This window comes from Lathamus discolor, chromosome 1 (assembly GCF_037157495.1).
Source record: "Lathamus discolor isolate bLatDis1 chromosome 1, bLatDis1.hap1, whole genome shotgun sequence".
Taxonomy (NCBI): domain Eukaryota; kingdom Metazoa; phylum Chordata; class Aves; order Psittaciformes; family Psittacidae; genus Lathamus; species Lathamus discolor.
Genome location: NC_088884.1, coordinates 78,050,486 through 78,077,821, shown reverse-complemented (window position 1 = coordinate 78,077,821; position 27,336 = coordinate 78,050,486). Strand labels below are relative to the sequence as shown.

Below are 27,336 nucleotides of genomic sequence, written 5' to 3'. Positions count from 1 at the left end.
CATTTCTTGTGTCCTGCCTTTGAAAATAAAGGTGGCTACCCCTTTTGCTGCTGAAGCTTCCTTTTCCTGGACATCTCTTAATACAGTTTCTCTTCACAATCTTTCTTCTATTGCTTAACATTCCTTAGCTTTGTATTCCTCTACCTGCTGATGCCACTTCCACAGCTCCTGCTCTAGGGCTTAGGGTGTGATATGTTTTTTGTTTTGTTTTGTTTGTTTTGAGGTTTTGTTTGTTTGTTTAATGGTTTGTTGGGTTTTTTTAATACCATTTTTAAGCCTTTTTAAAGTCTTCATTTCTCAGCTCCTATTTTTGGTTCTTTTTCTTAGACACTGCAGTGTCCGAAGACTCTAATGATGTTCAGGTGCTCCTAACTGAATTTCCCACTGCATCTTTACTTTAATGCTCAAAAAATCATTCTCCATTTCCTGACTGCCACTAACATTTGTCTGCTGTCCATGGTTTGGGACTCTGAGAGTTCTGTGCTTCTAACTGAACATTTTTTTTTTGCCCTGCTTTTGAGATGACAAAACAAAGGGTGGTGATCCTTTCAATCCATCTTTCCTGAGTATTTGCTGAGTATTACTGTTCAGGTCACCTCCGGTTGGGTAATTCCATAGATCTCAATCATGTAGATTAATTGGGCACTTAAAACTACCTTACAGCAAAGCAGTGAAAACAAAATACAACTTCCTTTCCATTAATTGCTTAGGCTGTTGACACTGCTGCAGACTGACAGTGAGATGATGTTTTTCACCTCCCTACAGACTTTCAGCAGTCTAATTGCTTTCTCTGTCCACATTCTCTATCAGTTGTTTCGTCCACACTTTGCACCTAGTCTTCAGAAGTAGGTAGCCAGACCAACCAAGCATAAACAGCAAACTTAAGATCAAATATTTGAAATGCACTTTCCTTTTAATGATAGTAAGACAATACTTCATGGATTCATAGAATACCAGATTGGAAGGGACTTCAAGGATCTTGTGGTCCAGCCTTCCTAGGCAAAGCATGACCTAGGATAGATGTCCCATCACCCTGTCCAGCTGAATTTTAAAAGTGTCCAGTGGTGGGGAATCCACCCTTTCCCTGGAGAGTTTATTCCAACAGCTGATTGTTCTCACTGGAAAATTTTCCTCGTGTCCAGTCAGTCTCCCCCCGAGTAACTTCTACCTATCAATCCATGTCTTTTCCATGTGACCCCTTGTAAAAAGGGAGTCTATCTCTTCTTTGTAGCCACCCTTTAAATACTGAAATATGGTGATAAGGTCTCCCCTGATCCTTCTTTTCTCAAGGCTGAACAAACCCAGTCTGTATCCTTCCATGTATACCGATACAGACCAGGAACAATTCTGTGGACCTAGCTCTGAAGGAAAAGAGGTGAGCACTCTACGAGTTAGCTAATAAACTATTTCTTCATGAAAGAAAAGTTTTCATTAGAAACACCTCCATTTGAAATCTTTTATGTAGGAAATGTTTCCAGCAATGCAGTTTACAAGAAAGAATCATTCAGTTTTTAATAGCTGTTACAACAGTTTGGTTTAATCTCTTGGATAGTGCAGGACATATAAAATATCATTCTATGTTGAGCACATAATCCCAGTCTGAATAGTAGCAAATTTTATGATGCTATCACAAGATGAAATCTGGCCCCTTTTTCTGTGTTTATTGTCTGCTCTTTGTCCTGAGAGACCTAGCCCATCAGGGCTTTCAACAAATGGCATTATTATTTTCTACAGAAAAGATGTTGTTATCATACTCTGACCTTGCCAAAACCTCAGACCTTTCCCTGTTATATTTCACCAAAGTTAAAAGCCAAACTCCCCGTTTTTGTTTTCAAATATACCTATCCTTTGTCACCAAGGGTTGCTGTGTGCTGTCATTCTAATATTATTTGTGTTCTGTGCTGTGCTGCCAGGGTCAGCAATGAAACATGATTATCTTGGGATCTAATGAAATAGTTTCCTGCCTCCTGTAATTCTTGCAGTGGCTCAGACATTTAACCTTTTGACCCACTAGGACTAGCCTCCTAATAAATACACTGCTATGACAGCAGAGCTATTTCAATTGTTTGCTGTATTTCCAAGTAAAGTATTTTAAAATGCTTTAACATTTTGCACTTTTGCTTCCACATTATGTTTTATTTTTGAGCACAGCTTTGATAAACCTAGTAGGTGTTGAATTTGAGTCTTCATATATATCTATATGAATTTTAGAGTAATAAATTACAGCATGCCAGAGCTGGAAGAACTTTTAAAGGCAATAATTCAAATATTTTTATTTATTTTCCTTTACTTTTGTCATCTCTCTGTCATTGGCACATGTATTTAATCAGGATAGAGTAAGTGGAGGACTTTACTGGACACATAGCTATGATAAGGCTAAAGATACTCGATTCCTCAGCCGCAAGATGGCATGCGACACGTGACTGGCCCAGCTGAAATACAGCACTGCTCCTGTAGAACAGACCTTCATAAGATTGCTTGGAGCATGTTAGCAAAAATGGATTGAGCAGCCCTGAAAAAAACCCTATGCGTTGCTATATTCAAAGTAGCCTAAGGGTTTTGGATAGTCTTTGAAATCAAAAATCCATCTCAGTTTCCTGGAGTGTTCTGAAATCATCAGCAGTGGTGTGCAATTAGGTGTATGTGCATGAAAATACATAACAGGATGTCTTGGTGCTGTTTGTGTAATAAACGGCAGCATCATGATGAGCTAAGTTGATCTTCTGTTTCTTTGAACTCTGTCCTAATCGATTTCCTTGAAGAGATACAATATTATAAATCTCTGGGTTCTCTATGTTGCCAGCCTTTTCTTATAAGTACTGGGGCAGAGATGTATGGTAGCATAGTACTAGAAATTTACTAAAACTATTTCATTCTGTTCTCCTTTCCCTGATTATTTTTTATCTTTTTTCTTCCAAGCCGTGCCTTATGAAATCTTATCACAGCTTCCAGTGATATGTTAGTGGTTTTTTTGAGATTTGCAATTCATCCCGTAAAGGGAAACCAATGCTTGAAAAACTTGGAGGTGGCTTGGATCCACTGCAGAGTCTTTTGATTGTACTCTGCCAACTGAGGGCATTCATCAGCTTAAACACATCGTGCTTCTGGGACCTTGTAAGCCTTTTTTATTCAGTAGCAAGCCCATGGAAAACCTGAAGCTCTGGGAAATGTGGTGCAGAACAGGCTTGCTGGAGCTGCAGTGGTTAGGCCAGATCTGGCAGGGCTCATTGCTGCCCGTATCTTGTCTTGGCTGTTGGTGCCAAGTCCCGTGAGAGGCTCTTCTCTGCCTTCCTAAGGATCCTGATTAACAGGGCACTGCATAGCTGTGTGGAGTGTGTTAGTGTTGCTATACGCACAGCTCTACTTACAGGATTTTCAAAACTGTCCCGCACACATGCGTCCAGTTTCCTAGGGTCATTTAGGTGGGGTGGCTTTTGTCTGTTCTGTGATGACCCCCTGTATGTACACAGAGACTTGAAAGTGGTGAAGTTTGACTTAAACGTCTTCTGCAGAGATGTTATATGGAGTCACCAGTGTCTTTAAAAGGCTGGCTTATGAATTTCCAGCAATAATGGTTCTTATAGCTATATTTTGACACGAAGGAGTATGTATGAATTGGTTGCAAAAGAAATGTCGTCTTTGACGCAATGTCTTTTTCACTTTATATATCTTTTTCTATTGGTGTTTCCTACAAATGCATTTGTACGTGTGCTGCAGTTCAGAGGTTCAAGTTCAAGATGTTTTGTGGATATGTAGGCTTAAAAAGCATTAATAAAAGAAATCATCAACCCTCTCAGGAGTTGCCTCAAAGTGGGATTCAATAGGAAGCTCTCTGTCCTCTTCTTATGTTAAAATACTTCAGTTAACTGACACATCTTCCCAGTGCAGATTTGTCTGATGCTCTCCAAAGCCTGTTTGTAAAGCAATGAATGGAAAACAAGCATCCCTATAAGCAGCTTCATCATGTCATGGTGTGATAGTATTTTTCATCTAATCGGTCATCAGATATGATTCAGTCTCAGCTGCAAATGTAGATTAAAAATGTTCTTTGGGTAATGAAAATGTTTCATAACGGAGTATGAGAGGCTAACAATAAATGGAAAATGTTTATGATCACTTGTTTTGCACTGAGGCGCTCCTGGTTCTTTGGGTATCTCACTAAGAAAGGGACCCAGTGCTTAAAGCTGATTAACTAAGTTATTCAATAAAGGATGGAAGCTATATATATAGAGAGATAGCAATCTTGCATCCCTCCTCCTGAGTAGTTGTGGCTACTCTGCCATGGCTGGTTGGTGTCACAGGCTATCCAGAGTACACCTGCATAGGTGAGAAGGAAGTAAGGGTATGTATGATTCACTAACTCCTTGTACCACAGACTTCCAGCTGTACCACTACAACATTGAAGGATGAACAGAAGCTTGTGAATTGTGATGTATGCCTTTGGGCAAAATACCAGCTGTGTTTGACTCACACAGTGAAGCCAGTGTAGTTCAGGTAACTACACTGAAGAGGTCTTGTAATGAGTCATTGATGGAGAGATAGCTTTTAGAAACAAAAAAGTGTATCTACAAAGTGAGGCAAAGTCAGTGTTTTTGGAGACCTTATGGAGGGAGGGTGGTGCTTATTTTACAAAATCAATAAGATGCCTGACTTTGCCCTACCCACACCTATTCTGTTATAGGTTTAATTCACTCTCGTATGCACATACTTTCAAGAACCAAGACATGTATGTGTGCACCAGTAGTCATATCAAGGTCATCTGTGTCACAGAGGAGAGGGGACATTGGATACTCATCATGTGTCTTGAGTTCTTATTGACTGACAATGACAGAATGATTTTTGACTGTATATGTTAGGAGTGGGTCATGGTTTTGATATCATACCTCATATTTTGTTTCATTCCTCCACAAAAATCCTGATTTTTCCCAGTGCTCTTTTTACTTAAAGGGGTATTTTATGGCTCCAGTCCTGTTTTTTGTTACCTTGACTCTTTATCTTTAGGCCAGTTTGTTCTTTTTATTTTACATGAAATCACATATATGGCACTCTGTAGCAGATAACTGCTGACTTCCTTTCAACCCATGTTCTGTTGCTTCTTATGGTGTGCATATGAGCATATGTGCACACATACATAGATACTTTCTTTTGTACTTAATTTGTCCTGATCTTAATACTTTTGGTTTAAATCTCTTGAGAAGAGTAGGAAATCATTCACCTTAATCATTTGTGGGAGGCATTGGTATTTGCGTTCTGATATTGCTACTGTGCAAATGGCCATCTGACTCAGACTGGAATACATCCCTTTACAGTGCGCTAAGTATCAAGTTCAGAGATGTGTGAAAGCTTCCTTTCTGGAAAAGAAAAGGAAAGCTCCGGCATCCGGTGCTGTGACAGATTTAGCTTGCTAGCTAAGCACTGCATCTCTGGCTGCTGACTGGGGTATTCTCCTGTCTGTGTTGCTGATCCTCTGCTCTGCCTGAGCATGGGCATTGTTCCCACAGGCAGGTGTCAAGGGTGGACAGAAGACTTTCAGTTCCACAGAACTTGCTGTTGTGAGAAGGAAGACTCTAAAGGCGAAATTCTGATGATGGTGGTGCAGTAGTTTAAAAAACCTCTGTGAAATTGACAGGTTTTGCTGATTTTCAACAGTTGTTTAAACTGTTTCTAATCTGCTTGAGATTTCCACATGAGTAAATATAGTGAATCAGGAGCCAGAATACAGTATATCATTCAGAACTAAATAGCCAAGGTTAAAGTCTAAGGTCTACTGAAGCCAGTGAAAGCTTGGTTTCTTTTTCAGGAGACCTAGGTAAGGCACGGATGCTTGATTTGCATAGGCTTATGCTATTATTTTACAGTCTGGAAGATAAGTCACTGTGAGACAAAGCTGCTGGCAAAGCAAAAGCATATTATCCTCTTAAAATTTGCTAATTGCTCACTGTGAAACAACATTTCACAAATAGTTTTCATCATCAAGCAATATTATGCATTTAAAGCTATGTTAGAGAATAAAGCTGAGAGCTACTTAAGATTTTTGGCTGAGGCAAGTCCGGCCTATTCTATAAATGTGCCTGGATATTGTCTGCTGATTCTTGATCTCACTGGCTTGCATGTGATTTTCAAACCCCATTGTTGCTGCAGCCACCTTCCTCTGTGTTCATGTGGCAAAAACCAAGTAGTACTAGGTACAGCCAAGTCCTTAGTCAAAAACACTGGGAGAGCTATGCCTGGACAAATAGCTTAGATTGCCGATTTCTTGCCTATCAGGCTAAATCTTGATGGGACTGCTGCTTTTTTCTTATGCTGGGGTGACGCATGGGAGCCTCATCAGTCTGGAGCACTGCTGCACTAAGACAACTAGGTATACAAATGCACATCATGGGGCATGGTCTGCCTTCTTCAATTTATCATTAGGTTGGCTTTAGACAGATACGTTTGGTGTGAATGCAGTAGTACTTGGAAGAGTGCCAGGCCATCAACCTTCTCGTACACCCCTCCTCCTCATTAGTAGATCCACTGGTCAGCAGTGTACAGCAAACTCCTTTTGTCACTCTTCGTTTTGGTTGAATAAATGAGTGGGATTTTTTGTTAGATATTTTGGGTTTGTTTGGGTTTTTCTTTCCTTACTGTATACAAAATGAGTTAAAGCTCCCTAAGGATTAGTGAGAACAATTTATGGCAATCCCATTCTTTAAGTCTCACTTTTTTTTTTTTTTTTTTAATTGAGTAGCCAAGCTGTTGTAGCTGTAACATGATTATCAGTACCACCATATGCCTTAAAAAATCTCACTTGTTCTGGAGGCATGAGATTATCCAGCACTTGCAGTAAGCACCCAGCTGCAACAGCATTGTGCGAAACAGTTGTGTGTGCTGCATTGATCAATGCTAATGGAAGCATAAAGTTCCTTATGGTAAATCTGTGGCTGGCAGCACTCTAATTAAACCTTCCTTTGAAAATAAAGGAGAGATCTGCAATTTTGGCTTTTTGTTCTGAAAGGCATGCTTTTATTTAGAGATTTTTCCAACTTGAATTTTTGGAGGTTTTAGGAATGCTTGAAGCAGCAGAAATCTCTGAATTGTTTTTCTTTCTTCTTTTAAAACCCCACATTAGAGATTATTTTTCTGAAAGCTAATGTGTGCCCTCCCCGAAACCTCCCCTCAAGTACTCCAGCTCTAGGAACTGAAACACGTAGTTCTTTCCTTGCACTCTATTGTTGAAGCTAATTGTACTAAGCACAACTCTGTTTGCCACATGCTGACATTAAGTATGTCTTGTGTGGTCACAAGGAGAGAACCTATTCTCATTAATTACCTATGGAGCAGTCAAAACCGCTGTGATAATTCCCATAAAGAACTGCAGAGAGTAGGAATACAAGTGATGGCAGACAAATTAGGACTTCAAATTTAATAAGTACTAATAAGTGTGAGTGGGGTATACAAGAAACATGAATTCTGTAAGTAGAGTTTTTCATGAGACTTTGGCAGTTTGAAAGATCTTCTACTGCCCTGACTGCTATAAATCTGAGCTATGTCTTCTCTAGTTACTATGACTTCTGGTTAGACTGAGGCCTATTCTCAGGCACCGATTTTTATGACTGTTATCATAAAACTGGTTGAGTACTTGTGTTGCAAATAAGTAAAAATCAAGGCCCATTTATGCTTGAAATCAGCTCTCCTGGTGCTGATATTTCCTGTCTGATTGCTCCATTTAAATAATCAGATTTGTTTGTTACAGTAAAACCACAATGGTCTTGCTTTTGGTCGTCTTCATTTTCAGACTGGTGTTGAAGATAGCCAAGAAAATGGACAACCATGAGTCACAGCTCTTTCAACTGTATGGTCTGTGCAAAGTGTAGTGTGTACCAGACCTTCCAGCACATGGAGTTGCTCCCTTTATCCTAACATAATTTAGCTTGGAAGAGGTTCATGAAGATGATCTTGTCTTTCACTTTCTTGAAGCTCAAAGTTAGGTGTTGCTCCAGGTCTTGTCCCAGACAAGTTTTGAAAGTCTCCAAGGATGGAAATTACCCAGCCAGTCTGGGCACTTAATTTGGTGCTGTGTCCAGAGTGAATTTCCCTTTGTCTTGTGAGAATTTCCTTGGTTTTAGGTTGAGAGTATTGACTCCTGATCTTTTCCTGTGCACCTCTGACTTGTGTCTTCTCTACCCCCCTTCAGGCAGCAGCAGAATGAATGCAAGTATGTCTCCCCATTAACCTCTCCTATTTGTGCCAAACAAACCCAGTTCCTTTGTTCTCTGCTTGTATGCAGTGTGCTCCAGATCCCCAAACATCTTGGCCTTTGGCCTACCTTAATCCAGGCAGAAAAGCATGTATTTCAGCAAGAAAAGTTTCAGATTCCGGGCATCAGTGAACCTTGAGATAATCCAGAAGTCAGTTCTCCCTCAAGCAGAGGTCAGTTGTATACATATAGAGGTTTCGTCTCTAGAAAACCTTTCAGGCACCCCTAGCAATGAAACTCATTTTGTCTTTCCGACTGCTGCTCTTCCTGGGCTGCTTGTTTCACAGGGCTATTGACAATGAGCCTTAAATGTAGCACATTGCTGTGTCTGTAGGGTTAGGTCTCCTCCTTTTGCTCCCGCATGTTGCTTTGCATTCTGTTGTTTGATTGCTTGGGGCTGACAGAGCCTTCTGCAACTCTTCACACAGCTTTGGCTCTTACTTCTCTGAATAGTATGCTACTGGATGGCTCCATAGTGTAAACCGTTGTGCATGCTGGGAGTGGATCTCCTAAGAAACCCATCTGAATGCTGTTAGCTCAGCAGGTCTGTGCTTGGGTCCTATTACAAGCAGGATAATAAAGAACTAGTCACAGCCAGTTTGGTGTTTTTGAGATGCAGCCTACTGGTGAGAGGGGAGAGGCATCTAAAGAGATGCTTCTTTTTGAGAGACATGTAATCCCCCTCTCTTTTTTGTTTAAAAAACTGTATAGAAACCGGTATCTTGAGAAGTTCATGGAAAGGTTCAAAGAGGGCATTGCAAATTGTTGGAAAAAATAGCATTTATGAGGATTGGGATGTTATTGTTTACCTCTGCTTTTGTTTGTATGGCAAAGAGAAGTATTCTGAGCCTAACAACTTCTGCCCAAGAGTGATATTTTACAGTCCTTTGAAGACAAATTTGTATCTTTATTACTTGTTTTCTTATTCAAGAAGATGACTTTCCTATTCTTAGGAAAGAAAATCCTTCATTTTGCTGCTTGGCAAAAATGCTACCACTTACCATATACTCAGAATACATACGTTTAGATCCCTGTTTTCTTTAATCAAAAGAAAATAGTACAAGACATTGTAAAAAGAGGATCTAAATAAAATTGATGTTCTGTTGCTTCCAGGATATATGTAAGCACAGCTAAGTGTTTTGCAGAAGAAGAATACCAAACCTCAGAATCCATTCCAAAGTGTGGGGCCCACCTAGTTTAAAGCTTTCAGGTGATTCAGGAAACAGCTAACCTACAGGTGTGTAAATAGTTCTGTTATTCAGGGATGGTGTGGGAAAATAACAGTGAGTTATTTTTTTAAATTGTATATATGTGCTTGAAAGTTAGCACAAACCTAATATTATGACAATATAATTACACTTTTCCACTCATCGTATTTTGTACCTGTGTTGAGGCACACTCCTTACATCTGCAGCAGACACTGCTATAGAATTTCACCATTATTTTTTTTTTTCTCTAATGTGCAAGACGTGGTTTCCTCTTTCGTTGCTCCATCTAACTTCACTGGTTGGTGTGCCTCTGTATCTAGGACATGGTTATATCCCTGTTCCTAATTTCCTCCGCTCTCTTCGAGGAAAGGCACACCTGGACAATCTGGTACTGCTTCCTTATATGCTGCTCTGGAATAGTCCTAATTTGTTGTGATAACAGTCCTTCCTTCCTTCCCCTTGTGCTTTTTCAACTGGAAATAATCTTCCTCTATCCATCACAAACACTGAGACTTCTTTTCAGCAGAAAACTAAGGCAAAAGTAGAAGCAGCAGTGTAGAACACAGTTGGCATACTTTATGGCTTGTTTTTATTATTCCCTAGCAACATGGCTTTGCTCAGACCACTCCTAAAATGCACTATAAACATGCTCCCACTGTGGAATGTGAGTTTACATACAGAGAGCTAGTGTGAAATTACTAGAATGTCCCAGCAGGCTAGCAGCTCTTAAAAGAGTTGGATTTTGGCACAAATTCTTTGCAAATTTAGTCAAGCAAGTGCAGGAGAAGGAATTGCAATTATTTAAATCATTTCATAGTTAGAAATATAGGGGAAAAAAAGAAAAAGAAAAGCAGTCAGAAAAGTGGAAAAAAACAAAAAAGTTTTAGTTAAATGTAGGATTTTGTTTACTGCAGAGGTAATAGAGCTTCCGAGGAAAGCATGTTCCATCTCAGACTTTAGACACATTTTGTTAAAAATAAACAAATAGATGAATAAATAAAAATAGTCTTCTGTGTTTGTTCTGGTAATGCTTCTATTGGTTTTAATTGGAATTTTGTAATAGCTACAGGTTGGCCTCAGAGTAGTTCAAACTCATATAAGCACCAATATAGACATTGGTGCAGATATTTAAGCCACCTTATGTTTCATTAATAATGTATGAATTGTTTATAGACATAATTTAATGATTGGTCATATTCATTTTGTACAGAGTTGATTTAAAATTACCAGCATGAAACTAATTAGCTGTAGATTAGTGGTGCTCTTTGTTGCAAGCTTCCCCTTTCTTGTACTTTCTGTGCCTAAAGAGAAGGCTCAGGACAGGGAATTTAAATCCTAGAGTACTGTTAAAGGCAATTAAACAGAAATTCTTATTCATTCCCTCTTTTACTGGATTGCTGATGAACAATGAAGGTTAGTATTGAATGTTCATTTTTATGGTAGTGCTTTCTTCTTGTCTATAAATGTTTCCTAAGCATTAATTTTAGGGATATTTATAAAAAAGCAGGATGGTTGCCTAAGGCCTCACACCGTGGCATATTGATTGAAGTCAGCACAATATGCACTAGGATTGCAGAAGCATGGCCATGTCTGTAGCTGAGTTGAATGTAAATGCTTAGTTCTTTCTGAAGGCTTTGTTGACTAGCATCTGATATATGAATTTCAACAAGCTTTTAGACACTGTAGGGATCTACTGAGAACAAACACAAGACATCCACATTGTGCATACTTTTATCCAAAGCTTCCTTGGGGAAAACACTATGTGGTGTTGACTTTTGTCCTACTGCTCTGCTTCTGTAAACAGTCTCAGTATTGCTTATGTTTTCCATGTGTCTGATCTCAGTATTTCTGGCATAGATAAAACCTCCAGCGCATTGGTTTGCAAATCTTTTTTGCACGTTAAATCTCTCATGCAGTTATTAACTTACATGACTTTAGTATCGCACCAGCATTTGCATTATTATTGAATTGAGCTGATTAATTAAGCTTGTATCTGAAAATGAAATTAGATGCTTTTTGCCTTTAGGAGGAAATAAAGAAGCTTCGTCAAGTAACATTTACGAATTTATCATAGTTACCTATGCTGTGCTCATCACTGTAGTATATTATATCTCAGGTTGTTGGTCAGTTTATCATAACGGTCCTTTCCACTGTGTAGCAGATGCTGTCCTCTACATTTTCCAAACAGGAAGCTGAGGAACGATTTCCTGAAGGTCATATCAAGTGCTTGTAGCAAAGCATGAAATGAAAACAACTGTCCTTTAAAGTTTAATTTTCACTTTTTTCAGAAGGCAGGCCGATCACATAAGAACAAATAAGGAAATGGGAGTTTATCAGCTTGCTTCGAACACAGAAAAAAAACATTTCGTTTTTTTCTCTAAGATGGGGCGTATGAAGTAAAACAAAATCCTATTCATGTTGTATGGCTGAGTGCATAAGCCTGATTATCCTGAGTCTGGTAATTATGAAATTATCAGTGGTTAGACAATTCTCAGGTACAACTAAATTTTGATCAATTATCTCCTGTTTCTTTTTGACTGGGGAACGTGTGGATCTATGCTGGTGTGTCTAGTTAAGTATAGGAACCTTGTTTGCTGTTCTAAGCCGGAGTAGGAATTAACGATGGGATCAAGCATCTTTCTATCTTCTGCCTCTCCATAGGAGAGTTCAGCATCCTGCTTTCCTGAAAACAGGAGGAACCAGACAAATGGGACACTTCTGAGGCTGTAAAACAACAAGCTGTTTTCAACTTGAAACTGTCAACCCAAAAGTCTAGTTTTCTTGCCTGTGTGCCCATGCTGATTCAGGCTGTGTTCTCAATATGGTTTTGAGTTTTCAGTCTGCTTCCCTATATGGTCTGTCCATCCACACGATACCTATTAAATTTTTTCTTCTGTCATCGTTAAGCATGCATCTGCTTTGATTGCAATATGCCTACTGTTTGCATTTGAAGACTTCATTCACTTCAGTATTAAGTTCCAAAAGGAAACCTGTTGTCCTCTCTCAACCATCTTAAATGAACATCAGGAGATCATGCCAACTACATAAAGTCCCTTCTGCAAGGGCATCATTGTTTGCTGTCGCACTGCAATGCTGCCAAGAAACTCCAGTTGGGTTTAGACTCCTGTGGGCTTCCAGAATAAAACACAGCCCTTGTCCAAGCCCCTGGACTATCTGTGTACCCAAAGTGTGGGGAAGCAGGGAATGGCAAACAGCCAAGTGATCAGAACTGGGCACTGAGCATTTGTCCATAAGAAAGCCTATGGAGAGAGAGAGTTCCAGTTAGGATGAATGCTGGCTTTGATTTACTAGGAAAGCAAATGCTATGTGCAGGTTGAATTCAGGAGCATTCAGGTGAGCAGGGTATAAAACACTGGAGGTAAGTTAAGGAAATGTGTCTAAATGGAGCCATATCATACTTGGGGAAGGGGGAGGCAGTTTTATGCCAGCTGGTTTTGAGGGAAGGGCTAGGCTAGAGTCAGCTCAGCTTTGCCTAGAGGGGACCTATGTCTGCCACTGATTGATTGACCATTAGCAGAAAAATGTCAGAGAGCCCTGAGCTTTGGTTAATGAATTATGAAGAAAGGGAAAAAAAAATAAATAAATAAAAAGCTTGAAAAAAAACCCAGAAATCTCTTATCTGAAAGAGATGTGGAATTGCAAGTGACTAAGGGAATATTCATGAGCATTCAAGTTGTGCCATGAAGTAAAGCCTGTCCTTGACACTAACCCCAGTTAGGCATCTGTAGCATTTGTGGGGCCATACTGACGTTTGCAAGGAAATATGCTGCCCTCTTGGGTAATCCCAAGCTCTTTTTTCCCTGCTTTTGTGTTAGGAGTGTGGAGGTAACTAATACATAATGCATTCTGCTTTGCAGCAAGTTGAAATAGGTAATCATTTGAAAAATGCTCAATGTTGCATTATGCATCAGAAAAACTACATTATGTGTCAAAGCCATAAAGGTAGGCTGCCTGCTCATTCTGGTAGCAGTCAGGTCATGTTTTATTGCTTGTTAATCATCACAGACTAGAAAAGTGAATTTCTGTGCAAACACTTCAGAGCTCCTGCCCTAGGAGGTGGCTAATGAAAATAAAACTGAAGGTCAGAAACAGCATCCTTCATTACCTGTATATGTTTTCAGTTGATGTTTTGCATGTGTGCTGCTTTCCACACCTAAATTAGACTTTTAGCTTCTTTTTTCCTTTTTGGTTTGTTGGGTTTTTTTAAGTGCTAAACAGAATTTTTGTTTTACAGACATAATTTCACGTCACTCACTGTACAGTAGCTTCCTATTGCTGTTTATTTTTGTCATATAAGTATCCTTACATACGTTGTTTGGAACACTCACATTTTTCTATTGCTCTTTTACAAATCTGTACCCATTTGTTTCACTACATTAGCTCTTTCATGCTAGTTTGAGTCTGACACTGGAATTTCCATCTGGGGTTATCAGAGTTCAATGGCAAATAGCCTTCTCCTCAAGTTTCACCTTCCTCCATGATCAGACTGACTTCTTACCTGTGTGTGCCCACTTTCGCTCCTTTATCATGCACTCAAATACTGATTGTTATTTTATTGTTCTCAAAATTCAAATTTTAAGACAACCCTAAAAAGTTATAAAACTGTAATACAGTTCTCAGGTCTCATATATATACAGTATTTAATGGTGTCTTGTTACTCGGCTCTTATGACCAGTTTACAAAAAAGGTATCTCCTAATTCAATCAAGAGCATCCTTTCAAGAAAAGTCTTGAGAGAAGTGATGGGACGGGTATATGGTGAAATTTGGCCTGGTCTCTGTTAGGACAGTCTTTGTCAAAATAGTAAGTGTAGCTCAGTCTTTGTAGGTGACTTCAACTAATGTGCCTAAAGCAGGGATCAGGTTTCTAAAGAGAATAGTAAGAAGTGAAGTTTATGTGTTTTGTCAAAAAACTTCTGCAATGTGATTGCCACCAAGGGACCAGCAGTGAATTCTAAGTGGTTTTAATGAGTAGTCATACCAAGCAGGCAGCACCGTACTGAAAAGAAATACATCTGCAAGATACAATACAGCAACTATTAAAAATGCTGTCATAGAAACCACCAAGCTGGGCACCATTCCTGCAGTTACAACTGCAGTTCTTTGCTTCTTTAGTTACTTCTTTGTGGCTGGGTCAGAGAACTCTGTAGCATATGTTGACATACTTGTCCTAATGAAGTTGAAAATGTGGAATGGCACTGAAGAGTTTGGCCCTGCTTTTGCCATCCTGGCATCACCTGCAGTTTGGTTTAAAAGAAGCTGGTGTTGTACTGATATAGGTGGAAAAGTACTTTTAGGTAGAAACAGCATCTCTCCAGGAGCCAGATTATGTACTTTCAGTATAAATATCTGACCAAAATATCAGTTATCTTCTTCAGTAGTGAACAGACGGAACATCTGCTTTGTGTTTGCACGATGATTCTTCCTCTCACTTGGTGTCATGTGGTGCCAAAAGAAAGCTATTTCCACAGTCCTTTTGACTTCATGTCCAACGTGTTCAGGAGGTAACTGTGAAGGCTAAAGTGGGCTGTTCCAGCTCTCCCAGGCAGCAGCCTGTTCATTCTGTTGGCATGGTGTTCATGTAAAGCAATGGTGCGAGGTGTATCATCACATTCTAGGCCTGGAAACAGGTAGTCATTGGAAGGCAACTCTTGTGCCTCTTACGAAGTTAGTTGACCTGGAAATTTTGTCAGGTGACTCATTTTTCCAGTTATAGGGATGGCTTCAGTGAAATAAATGAGCCCAGTTAATTGAAATATTTATAGCAAGGTTTTAAGGTTTTTATAAATAAGTAAAAATATTAAGAAAATTATTAAACATAAAATAGAACAAATATCTATCTACCAGCTTAAAAATATTAATGTATGGCTTCATTTAAAAGTGGTCAATCTCATGGAAGGCCTTAAATGATCATGTCTGGAAAGTTTAAACTATACAGACCATGAAATACAGAAGCAGGAATTTTTGCTTGCTTTTTAATTATAGAAGTCATCTGGTGTTCCTCTCCTTGTTACATGGATCTGTGTAATTTATATTGATATGGAAAGAGAAATATGCTTCCTGTCTCTCTTTCCCCTGATTTTTGACATACTGATAGACATAGCAGTTTAAGAAAAAAATTGTGTAGTATAATATACAGTAGTGTTCAAATTTGGTTTCATATGAAAAAGTGTTTGAATTATTTCCTTGACATTTTCTGTAGACATAAGTACAAGGAAATGTTAACTACACAGTGATTTTCTGTTATGTTATGCATCCTGCCCAGAATCTGTATTCTTGGTCATCCTCAAGCATCACACATGCTAAAATGCACATTGAACATATATTTGAGATAAAAATACTATGCTCCTGAAAGGCCATCATCACTCTGTACTGGTATGTGCCCATAGTGCTTTCATTATTGTTCTCTGGTAGAGTGAGCTCCAGTTCCCATTGCTTCATGAGCTTCTCCAGACCTGTCAGTCCTACCTGCTGTCCTGCTGTGTTTTGATTTTTCCCCTGGCCTTTACCTTTGTCTTGTAGGGTCTTTATTAGGCTGATGATTTTTGCTCTGTCTCAAGTTAGGAACAGTGAGCCATTGAATATAAGTATGTAGGGTAAGATATAATTTATTAGCAGTGTTCCTGAAACAGTCTTCTTAGATTCAGTGACTGAATCAGTCCTTAACAGTTTCATTAAACTGGATTTCTTGTTATTTGAAAAGTCCTATTTGGCAAGTTGCTGATGCTTGCTATTTCAGTACCTTACAGTCTTTTGAGAAGACAGCTGGGTTAGGACATTACTGAATATTTTTAGAATCCTTTAATGCTGAGTTCACAGGATTCTCTAAGTGAAGTAGACTTAAAAGCTAAGAAGTTTTTGAACAGAGTTTTGCTTTGAAGTTTTGGGACTGCTTCAGTTCTAGTGCCAGTAAAACTTAGAACATGTTCTGAGAGGCTATAAATAGTGGCAATAAAACAATGGATTTCATTTGGCAAGTGGATCTTATCAACAGGAAGGTAAAGGAGGCCACTGCTTGCAGTGGGTACAAATGTGTACTGTGCTTTGTGGTTTCATAGAATTGGGTAGAAATTAGGCTTTTGGGGAGAATATCCCACTGAAAGAACATATATTACAGTGACATAGATTTCTATACTGGGGAAAAAAATAATTCAAAAATACTCTTTTTGAATTAAAATGTATGAGAGAGCTTTTGCCTATTTAGGCTAAATATTCTTAACATTAGAGGCCTTCTTTTGTCTTTTTCCAGAATTAGGCCCTGACATTTTCAACCAAATGTCTGTTTTTAAAGGCAATAAAGATTAAACAGGGTTTGATTTTATATTATTTATTACTATTTTTATTCTATTTTGTGTTATTACATTATTTTTTTTATGTTGTTATTGCATGTTTTTTCCCTCTGTATTTCACAGCTAGATGAAAGCATCATTTCTACTATTGTGGCTTGTACTTTGCTTTCAAATTTATTATGAGGGTGGTGAGGCACTGGAATAGGTTGCCCAGAGAAGTTGTGGATGCCCCATCCCTGGAAGTCTTCAAGCCCAAGTTGGATGAGGCTTTTAGCAACCTGGTCTAGTGCTTGGCCTAGACCATGGCAGTGGGTTGGAACTAGATTATTGTTTCTTTTCAGCAGAAGTGGAAACACTGCGTACAAATGAAATAAAGGAGCTGTCGAGCTCTTGTGTTTAGCTTAAGAGCAGTGTGGATGGTCACTGCTTGTACTCAGCTCATTTATCTTTCTTTCAAGTTATGGGAACTTTTTTCTATACCAGGGGGTCAGCTCCTATAACAAAAGATTGTTAAAAGTGGAAAGTAATTTAGAAGGATTTTTCAGCCATTCAAGCTCTTTAGAAACAAACCAAACCACACACTTTGCAGAACTAGAGAAAAAAGGAACTGGTGAATTATCAGCGGGCCTCATGCAAGAGAGTTAAACATTGATGCTAATTAATGGCTAGTTAGCAGAGCACCATCCTGATCTCAGTGGAGGTTGCCTGGATAAGGGCCATAAATCCACACTGCAAATGAGCTTGAAGATGCTTCATTTCAGCTAAATGAGATGGTGGCCCTCAGCTGCGAGGAAGATGCTAAGGCAGTACTTATTAGATCAGAGTTTGGGACTCACAGAGATGTTTAATTGCCTCTGGCTATGCAGCTGCTCATTATTGTTGATAATTTTTCTGGGACTTCAGTAGTTTTACACTGTGCACTGTTTTCCTCTTGCAGGCATTTGGACAGTCCTTCTCGATTCACCGCAAAGTGGCCGAAGATGGTGAAACACGTGAAGAAACTCTGCTACAGGAATCTGCATCAAAAGAAGCTTATTACCTCGGGAAGATTTTGGAGATGCAGAACGAGCTGAAGCAGAGCAGGGCAGTGGTCACCAACATTCAGGCAGAGAATGAGAGACTCACTGCTATTGTCCAAGACTTGAAAGAGGTAACTGGGGGTGTGCAGGGAGCAAGGGGATGAATTTTATTGGGGTATCATGGATGGCATTGTTGTGAGTCATGAAAATACTACAAGAAGTAAAAACTCTCACCTACCAGTCTCTGATCATCCCAGAAATACCTGAGAGGGCTGTAATTTAGAAAGGAAAAAATGTAAATTGTTATTTTTAAACAACAGTAACACCTCCTACCCCCTCAGTATAATAAAACCTGATTCAGGAAGATATCATTTCCAAAGCTCTCTTAGAATTTTGCATTCTATTTAATACTCCCAACATTTTTTTTTACATATTTTACATAATTTTACATTGTATGTATGAATTTTACATAAGCACATACTCTGCACAGTTTGGATATTCATGCAACTCCTCTCTCAATGTTTACATCATTTCTCAGGCTTTCTGGATTGGCTAGAAGTAGATAAAGCTTTCACCAGTTTTCTTCTACTGCAAAGCAAAATTAAAATTCATGCTCATCTTTAAAAAATGGGTAACAGTAAGGAAGCCAAATGTTATTGGCCCTTTGGGACATATTGGCCATTGATTAATTTCAATGCAGAATTTAGTAATATTTAATAATTTGTCCTTTTTTTCCTTGAAATGTGGAACTTTAGACAGCAGGTCTTTTTATTTGCTATTGTTTCTATATCCCAGTTAGCAGAGGACTGATATAATTTTACTAGCTTAGTCTTTCTGTTTTTGACAGTTAATTTGCATAACTCATGTAGCGAAGCTCAGCACAAAGACCATGCATGAGAGGAAGGTGGCTCTGTTTCCTTCGGCTTTGCTAGCAAATTGGCTCTTGCTCACTTTCTTGGACTGTTAAATGCACACATCTTGGACTCAGTAAGTGTTGTGTCCCACCACTCTGACCAGCATTAATTACAGTGAACTGGAGGATAAGGAACACTAACTATCAAGTCCTCATCACCTGTCCTGGGTTCCTCCTAGATTTGTGACAATGTGCTCATTTTGCATGTGCCTTTTATGCCCTGAAGAAGATATTTATTGATATTTGTCTCTTTGGCTCGTGCCACTCCAGTGAGTCCCTGTGCAACACTGCTGATCTGTTTGGTGCTCTCCAGTCCACTCTTCTGGGTGTAAGCTGTTTTTGCAACCTGGGTGTCTGAGAAGTTACACGTGAACCTGCTGTGACCTTGATGGCCTGTTCATTAAGGTGCCGTCAATGCACACTCTCCTGTTATCCTTCTGCCATTTCTTCTAGCGCTTTCATGCACATGTGCATACCTCGTTCATGCCAGTCTTGCTGTTTTCCTTAAATACTTCTTCAGTTTTCTAAAGACAGCAACTACATACATGGGAAGGCAGCACTTGGAAATCACCCCATATCTTCCCCGCTTTTTTCAGGAATGCTTAGACGTGTGGGCTTTTCCCACTGTCCAGCTGCTGGAAAAGATCTTTCCTAAGTGATTCTGGGAAGTGATTCTTTCATATGCGTTTAACAAATTAACAAAGTTAATAATGTTTTCTGTAGCTGAGTGGAATGGCATTCTTTTAACGTACAGAAACCTCTGGGACAGGGTCTCTCTGGGTCTTAGTCCTCTGCTCCCATTGAATGTTCTTATTTAATGGTTGCACTGGACCATTCAGAGCAGGTTTCAGTAAGAAATATACGCTATTTATGTACAAGTTGTAATTAAAATATGTGATTGTAATTGCTGCTACTCTGGTTGACAACAGTGAAAAAAAAAAACCAGCAAACCTCAATCAAAACCCCAAATGAAGTTAGTATTTACTCACCCTGAAATCATATCCTAACATCTTTATGGTAGCAGGCAACCAGCTGCTGACACACCTACCTAACCATCTGGTTAAAGCTTGCAGGTCTTTGTGACCTGGGGTTTAGTCACAAATGGACAACCAAGTTAGAGAAAATACATGTCTGGCTTTATACTCTCTTCTTTTCTCTAGGGTCTCCTTGGGACTCCTTCAGTTGCAAATCTCCCTTCCATTTTCTATCATGATTATTGATCTGCAAGTTATTCAGGAGGCAGTTTCAGTACTTGTCCTCCCTGGAATATTGATTGTCCTCATTTCTTTAGAGATAATAGTAACCCTAGTGTGAGACCAGCTGCAATTATTTCCTGTTCTAATGTTAAATATGAACAACCCCCAGTAGTTCATTAAACTGCAAGAATGGGATTTACTGGAATAAAAATAAGGCTGATAAACTGGTTGTTAGTATTAAGATGATGTGGGACCCTGAGTACAAAGTCCTTGACTGTGTTGAACTTTTATTTTATGGAACTACAATCAATGAGTTTAAACATAAATGGGATTAGTGCAGCCACTTCGTTACCAGCTGACACCACACGCTATTATGATGAATTACTTGCATATAATAAGAGAGAGAGAGTATTGACACTTACCTCAGGGCTCTTAGGGATCTTGTCACACTGAATTGCACTGATATTTTGCCTTGTGCTCAAGGGATTCTCACCCTTGTACCCAGCACGGTATGCCTTGGTCCAAAAACATAAATTCTATGTCTGCAATGTCCAAATGCCTTCAGAAATGAGATCCCCTTCTACTGTGTTTATGAACTTTGCCTGGTTCAGGGTACTGCTTTTCATAAAGGCAGACTTAGCTTACTCCTAATCTTGACAACCACTAAATTGGGAAAAAAATATATTACATGTCTTTTACATTTTGGGGTACAGACAGTCACTAGAGCCTCCCACAGGTAGATTGCTACAGTGAAGAAGTAATATGTCTCTTTAACCAGTATATTCGAAAATCTAGTTAGAGAAATACATGGAGGGAAAAAACCCAACCCACGATGATCTTTATGTGAGAGATTGTGCTGAGTGAACAGCTGAGTGATGTAAAGATGGATTCTGGATTCAAGTTACCTGGCTGTATCTTGTCTCTTCCCATCCCTCCCCACCCGCCAATTCCCCCCGCGAATATGCTTTCTAGTTGTAAACTAACTCCCCCAGGTAATCACTGCTTTCACCTTTAGACTTAAAAGATTTGAAAAACTGTTGTGTGCAGCGTTTTAGCATAGATGACAGAAATTTATGGTACTTATACATGCACTCAGTCCCTTATGATACTGAAGACTGATAGCTAGGTTTTCAGACAATGACCCCTGTTATTGCTGCCACATCCCTAAATAACCCAGTCAGTGCTTCTTCATTGCTTCTCCATTCTCTCATCTGTCATGGGAATTCTCTTCTGAATACATTCTGCTTTCTGAATTTTCTCAGAAATCCAGTCATATGAATGTGTATGAGCATTTTGTGAACCCTCAGAGTACACTTGCATGAATGCTGATAGCCTTTAGGAATCTTGGGAATTCCATAGATGCAGAGTTTAAAAATTCATGCCTCTTTGCAAGTATCTGCCATATGGTCACAGGTGATGTCTTCAGGGGAGCTTGACCTGGATCCCTTTTGCCATAAAAAGGAATGTATTACACACAGGTCTCTGGAGATTATGCATCTCAGTCTGGGAAAGCAAAGAAAAACTGATTTTAATGCTCAGTGCTAGAGAAAGACATATTTCTTTGAGAACTTGAACATTTGTTTCACCTTGATTGTGAAGGATGCACCAGGAATCTCTGTACACAGTGGCTTTCTAGATTCATGTTAAGATGATCAAAAGAGTAAAACACCAGCAGCATTACTTTGTATGCAAGAAAAATCCCTTGAGGTTTGTATAGGAATATCATTATCACATAACTAAATAAAATACACCTTTTGGAAAGTAGGTAACCCTTTTTATTCTTTTCTCCCACTAAGACTTCAGACAGGGGATGTAGAAGTTTGTCTGGGGATTCTTAAAACTGCTGTAATCAAAAATTAAACTGATTTTAAAAGTGACACCAGAGATACAATTTTTTAGCAGTCAGAGACCGGATTTACAAAATCTGTGTGTTATGTTCATGGTAGATTGCCTTTCTGTGTGGAGACATAAGTATAGTTATTAGCTCATTTAACGTTTTCTAACCACGTATGAATCGTCTGCCTTTATTATGAATGTTAAAAAAATACTCTTTAAAATTTAAAAATACTCATTTAAAAATATATTTTTAAAAGACAATATTTTTTCATTTTCTAATTCTCTGGGTTTTGTTTTACTATTTAAAAATGCCGTGTTTACTTATAGTCGGAATGTGAACGACTGGTTCTTTCGTTTGTGCCACTGAAAAATCTTCATAGATGGATAAAGATAATGAAATCACTGCCCTGAGAAGCTGATAACTGACAAAGGTGGTTATGCAAGCACAGATGACCCCACTCAGAAGCTGGAGCAGGAAGTTATTGTGATGAGATCATACTTCTTCAGGGGTAGGCTGAATGCCTTGGAGCAGGGCATCTGATTCGAAGCAGGTGGCAACTGGAGGGGAAAGAGCATGAAGCAAAGAGGGAAAGCAGGTGAAACTGTAGAAAATGGAGGTGAAAGATGATGGTGCAGTTTGAATTTTATAGGTGTCATGAGAGTAGGATTAAGAGTTGTGGGAAGGTGGGTAGACGCATGCTTTTGTCTGAAGAGGCTGGCAGATATGGGTCAGCTCTTTCTCCCCAGCAAGACTAGTGAAATGGAGGAGGAATAACATAAGAAAGTCAGGAAGCAATGGGTTAAAACTGGTAATGTGTGCTCCTAAATGTCATTGCAGCAGCTGCTGGGATTGCAGAAAGAAATCGGCACCTAGGTACCTGCAGTCCAGGAGTTAACAGATGAGCATGAAGGTTTGTGTGATGGCAGTTTTAATGCATGGCCAACAGCATGCACCTGGGCAAAAGCAGGGATAAAAGTGCAGTGAAAAAGTGGGTAGGGAGAAAAATACAAATTGGTGAGGCATTATGTGCAGAAACTAGGAGAAAAAAAATCTAGGATGATGTTGTGCAGCCCTACTGCCCTTGAAATCAATAGCTTAACTTTTATTCACTTCAGCAGTACAAAGATCTTGTACCTCACACTAGTGAGGAAATAAATGAGTGTGATAGTCTGGATGTTTTTTTTTTCAGGGGAACCTATGTATGATGCAAAGCATGAGTGCTTGTGCTGGGTGAATAAGTCTAAGAAGTGTTACTGCTAGCTGTGGCCATTTCCGAAATGTAACCACCTGCTAAGTGGCCACGTCTGCATTCTGAAAATAGATGAGAAATGGGGAAAACTTACAGGCATTGTCTTCGTTGACTTTTATATAAGAAAATAAATAATTAAAAACTGCTATTTCTATACTAAATATACATTCAAAAATTCCTAGTTGCCTATTTCATATTTGGAAATTATAATTTTTCAGTCTGAAGATTTAGAAGGGTTTTTTTCATCATTTTTTTGGCAATTCAGAGTAAAGCCTGAAAACTTTCAATGTGAACACATACCTAGTTAATCCTCTTTCATGGTTTAAACAGGACATACCCACACCAGTTTCAGGTTCTTGTTTTGTTGCTCTAGGGTGAGACTATAACAAGATTTAGGTACATAGTGCTTCCTATTTAATGTAGGATGTAGTTAGGTCCAAAACAGATCCGTAACACATTCAGTTGTCATCTATTCCTACAGTCTTTAGATGTCTAATTTTCTACCTGTAAAATTTTCTGCCCATGTAAAGGTCTGTGTCCAGATGTATTCAGGAATGCCTTAGGATTGGACTGAGGACTGCTACTACTCTATTGCTGGGTATTGAACATTGTTGTAGGTGCTACTGGAATCCTTCAAGGAGCTGTTTCACTAGCTGACTTCATCACCTAGTGATGTCCTTCAGCTCTCTGGTTCTGTGATTGTGGCAATGTTTGAGGCTCCAATTTCTTCTCTGCCTCAGGGATTATAAATCCACTCCTCTCTCTGAAGAAAGTGCCCTGGCAGTCAGTTGGCAGGGTTTTCTTTCTTTCAGATGAAGCTGTTCCACTTTTTTGGTGTATAGTTAGTATTTTGTGAGTCAGCGAGAGCGAGCAAGCTCATAAGAATGACTGTAGCCTAAAGGCTAAGCCACTCAGCTGGCAATAGGGAGCCTAGTTCAGGTCCCTGTTTCAATTAATATGTAATGAGAAATACTTACGTATTAACTGGGGGAGAGACCAGAACCCCAGTCTCCCCTCTGTGAGGTTACAGCCCTCGGCAAAGGCTGTTTCCAGCCCTCAGAGAGAGCATGGTCTTCAGCCTGGATCTCCTCTGGCTAGCGGTTTGACTGCTGAGCTTTTGGAGGGAGCTAGTTCCAAGTTACCAAGTGGGGTAACTTTCTCCAACTATGTGCTGAAGAAAGACAGAAAGATAAGTCCAGGAGAGCAGTCACTGCAAAGAACCGTGTACTGCAGGAAACACCTTTTAGTGGCCTGGCTGTAGTGACAAAGCTTGTTTTAGAGAGTAGTGAACTCTCTTCGGTGATATTAACTTGCTTTCCCTTGTAGTTTTTAAATGTTCTTCATGCACGGGATGGGGAACCTGTGACTGGGCTTTGACAGTTATCCTAGACAATGATTTAAATGACTGCAGTGTTGACTGTGACAATGCATGCAGCATCCTTCCATGATCTCGCCTACTCCCTTGTGGTGTTGTCCTGTGCTTCCTGGTGGCCGCATCAACAGACTTATCTCTGTGAGTCTGCTGAAGAACGGGTTTCTTTTGGCATTTACACTGATTAAATAAAGCCTGCATTATAAATATGTTTATCTTCTTGTTAATATTATGCTGGTACTTGCAACAATGGCTTAATTTCCGGAGGAAGAATGAGTAAGAAAATACAATGAAGTATTCAGTGTGGCCATTGGTAATGGTGTCTTCACCGTAATGTACTTTCATGCAAGCTCTACTTTCTGATAAGAAGTTGTAGGACTGTGATGCCAGAGCAGCTCATGGAGATGACTGAGGGGTCAGAGCTGCCTGAGAAACAAAATGCAGCCAAAGCATGACAGAGACATGGCAGAACTGTGATTCTATGAAACTGTTTCTCCTGTGAGGAGAGCGCTGTCATCACAATTCAGGGTAGTATTAGCATAGTTAGTCTAACTGAGTCTATTTGTTTGGGAGCTTCCTTCAACTGGGTAGAACCAGCTCTAAATTAGGCTTAGAAAACAAATTTGTTACTTTGCCAGCTGGGAGATGTTTTTCTTTTCTCTCTCCTGTTTTTAGAAGAGCTTGCTGAAGGGAGATTTTGCAGCTTGCTGATGCTTAGCCACCCTCATAAATTTTTCTCCCTGCTTTGCTGACGGTGCTAACGGGTGGGATTTTTTTGTCTTGAGAGGCTGAAAAGTTTGCTAAAAATGTATTGTTTCCTTCTGCTTTCCAGAAAAAAAAATCAGATTGACTTTATTCTTGAGTATCATAATAGCATAATGTTCAGATTTCTTCTGTGAAAGGGTTGTCAAGCCCTGGAACAGGCTGCTCAGGGAAGTGGCTGGGCCACCATCCCTGGAGGTATTTGAAAGATGTGTAGATGTGGTGCTTAGGGACATGGTCTAGTGGTGGACATTGCAGTGCTAGATTTGCAGCTGGACTTAATGAACTTAAAGGTCTTTTCCAACCTTAATGGTTATACGATTCTATGGGAAATTTTATTAGATGTTGCTGCTGTGGCTTCAATTCAAACTGCAGTATATACTTGTGTCTTATCTGGACCTCTTTAAAAACATGATAACCCTTTCTGTAAGCAGTCAGGTGTTAACACTTTCCCTGCGAAGGCACTTACTTATCTGTGCTTTATCTAGACTGGAGAGAGCTGCAGGACCTCCAGGGGCTTTAGGCTGAACAGGGTGCAGAGTGGCCCTGTCTTTGCTCTGAATTCCTGTCCTTTTGACACGGTATCTGGAAAATCAGCAGTGCAGGCTTGTAAGTAAAGGTTGCCAGTGGTCATCGTTGGATTAACTACAAGTGGTGCCCTTTGCTATGACTGCAGGATGTGCTCTAACCCTTGTTCTATTTATTTTCTGACACACACACACTTTGATTCATACTGAGTTCATATAAGTCTTGCTATTTCTTTTTACAAGAGCCTACATCTTCTCACTTCAAACTGATGTGAACCAAGCTGTAATCCCTGGAAAAGAGTTCCATTGCAGAATATCTCCTAACGGGCAATGAAGGTAGTGTGCAGGTGGGTTTGTGACTGTTGTCACCACTGACTGTGATGGGGTAAAAAACAGCAGCAGACCACACTGAAGTGTAAAGCCTGACTTTGCAGCACAAGGCAGCCTGGAAGGTACAAAACTGTGGAGGTTGTCGTCTGACAAAAGGCTTTTGCTGACAAAACCTTTTTTTTTTTTTTTTTTTTTTAACTAATTTCGATGTAGTTTTTACAGTGGTTTTGTGAGGGCGTTATTTTGTAGTTCGATTCTTATGTTTGTAAAGTGGTTTTCTCTGCCCTATGCATTTTACTTTCCCTGTTCAGAGAACTTCTGAAAAGAAACAGAATTACTTTCTTTATGTCTTGGAGACAGAAAAATAAAGCAAGCTGTGACTTGCAATCCTACTGAATATCTCCTCATGCTGTGAAAGGCGTAAGTATACTAGTAACCCGACACTGTCTGTCTGTCATAGAATAGTTAGGGTTGGAAAGGAAGAACTTTGAGTATAAGCAGCAAGATCTGTCCAGCGTAGACTGCTTCTGAGTACTGTTATTAGCAGATAAAGGTTTAACTATAAATCTGCCATTCAATCTCATCTACTCTTCTAGTTACCACCAAACACTTTCTTGTGATTCTTGTTTCCTCCATTGGCCAGCAAGCCAGTGGCTTGTGCAGGTGAAACAAAAGGGTGGCCGTGGTATGATTCACCTTTTTACTTCCTGAAATACAGTTTATAATCCTAAATTCTATAATCCTATAATTGCTCACAAAATTATTGTGTTTCCAAGCTCATACTCCTCATAAGCAGCAACTGTAATAGAACAGGAAGGTCAACAGTGAAGCAGAAATGTTTTGCTGTGGCACTGTTTTCCTAAGGTAATCTTCAGCACCTTGTTCTGCTGTTCTGTCTCCTGAATATACCTGCAAGCTACAAAAAAAAAAAAAGCTTTGATTAGCTGTGTTTCCTGTTAATGAGACTGGAACAGTGACTTAGGATATGAACTTGTGATCTGACACATTCATGACACCATTTTCTTTGGCAAGGTTCATGCATTTAGCTCTGCTGTGAATGAGAGAGTGAAACAATGGACAGTAGGGAGGTCAAAAAAAGGCCAGGTGGGATAATAGAGGTTAACTAAGGGACTGTTGCATAAATACAGAGTGCCTTATTATAAGCATGTCCTTAGTGACATGGTTTAGTGGTGGACTTGGCAGTCCTAGGGTAAAGGTTGGACTTGATCTTAAAGGTCTTTTCCAACCTAGTTCATTCTGTGATTTTATGAAAGGGTCTTTTGCAGGGCCTCAAAATGAAAATAAAACAGGGTGTACTTTCAGCTGCACTTCATAATCTCTGGGCAGTAATTAATCAAATCAGGATCTGGCAGTGC

General features: G+C 39.5%; 1 protein-coding gene across 6 annotated transcripts in view; it reads left to right on the top strand.

Moving 5' to 3' along the window:
• The window catches only part of BICD1 (BICD cargo adaptor 1), a 172,634-nt gene that overhangs the window by 67,608 nt on the left and 77,690 nt on the right, over positions 1 to 27,336 (top strand). For all 6 annotated transcript variants that reach the window (XM_065681678.1, XM_065681686.1, XM_065681723.1 and 3 more), the window contains exon 2: positions 17,693 to 17,905. In XM_065681678.1, coding sequence (XP_065537750.1) covers positions 17,693 to 17,905 — 213 coding nt within the window. The remainder of the gene's footprint in view (positions 1 to 17,692; positions 17,906 to 27,336) is intronic.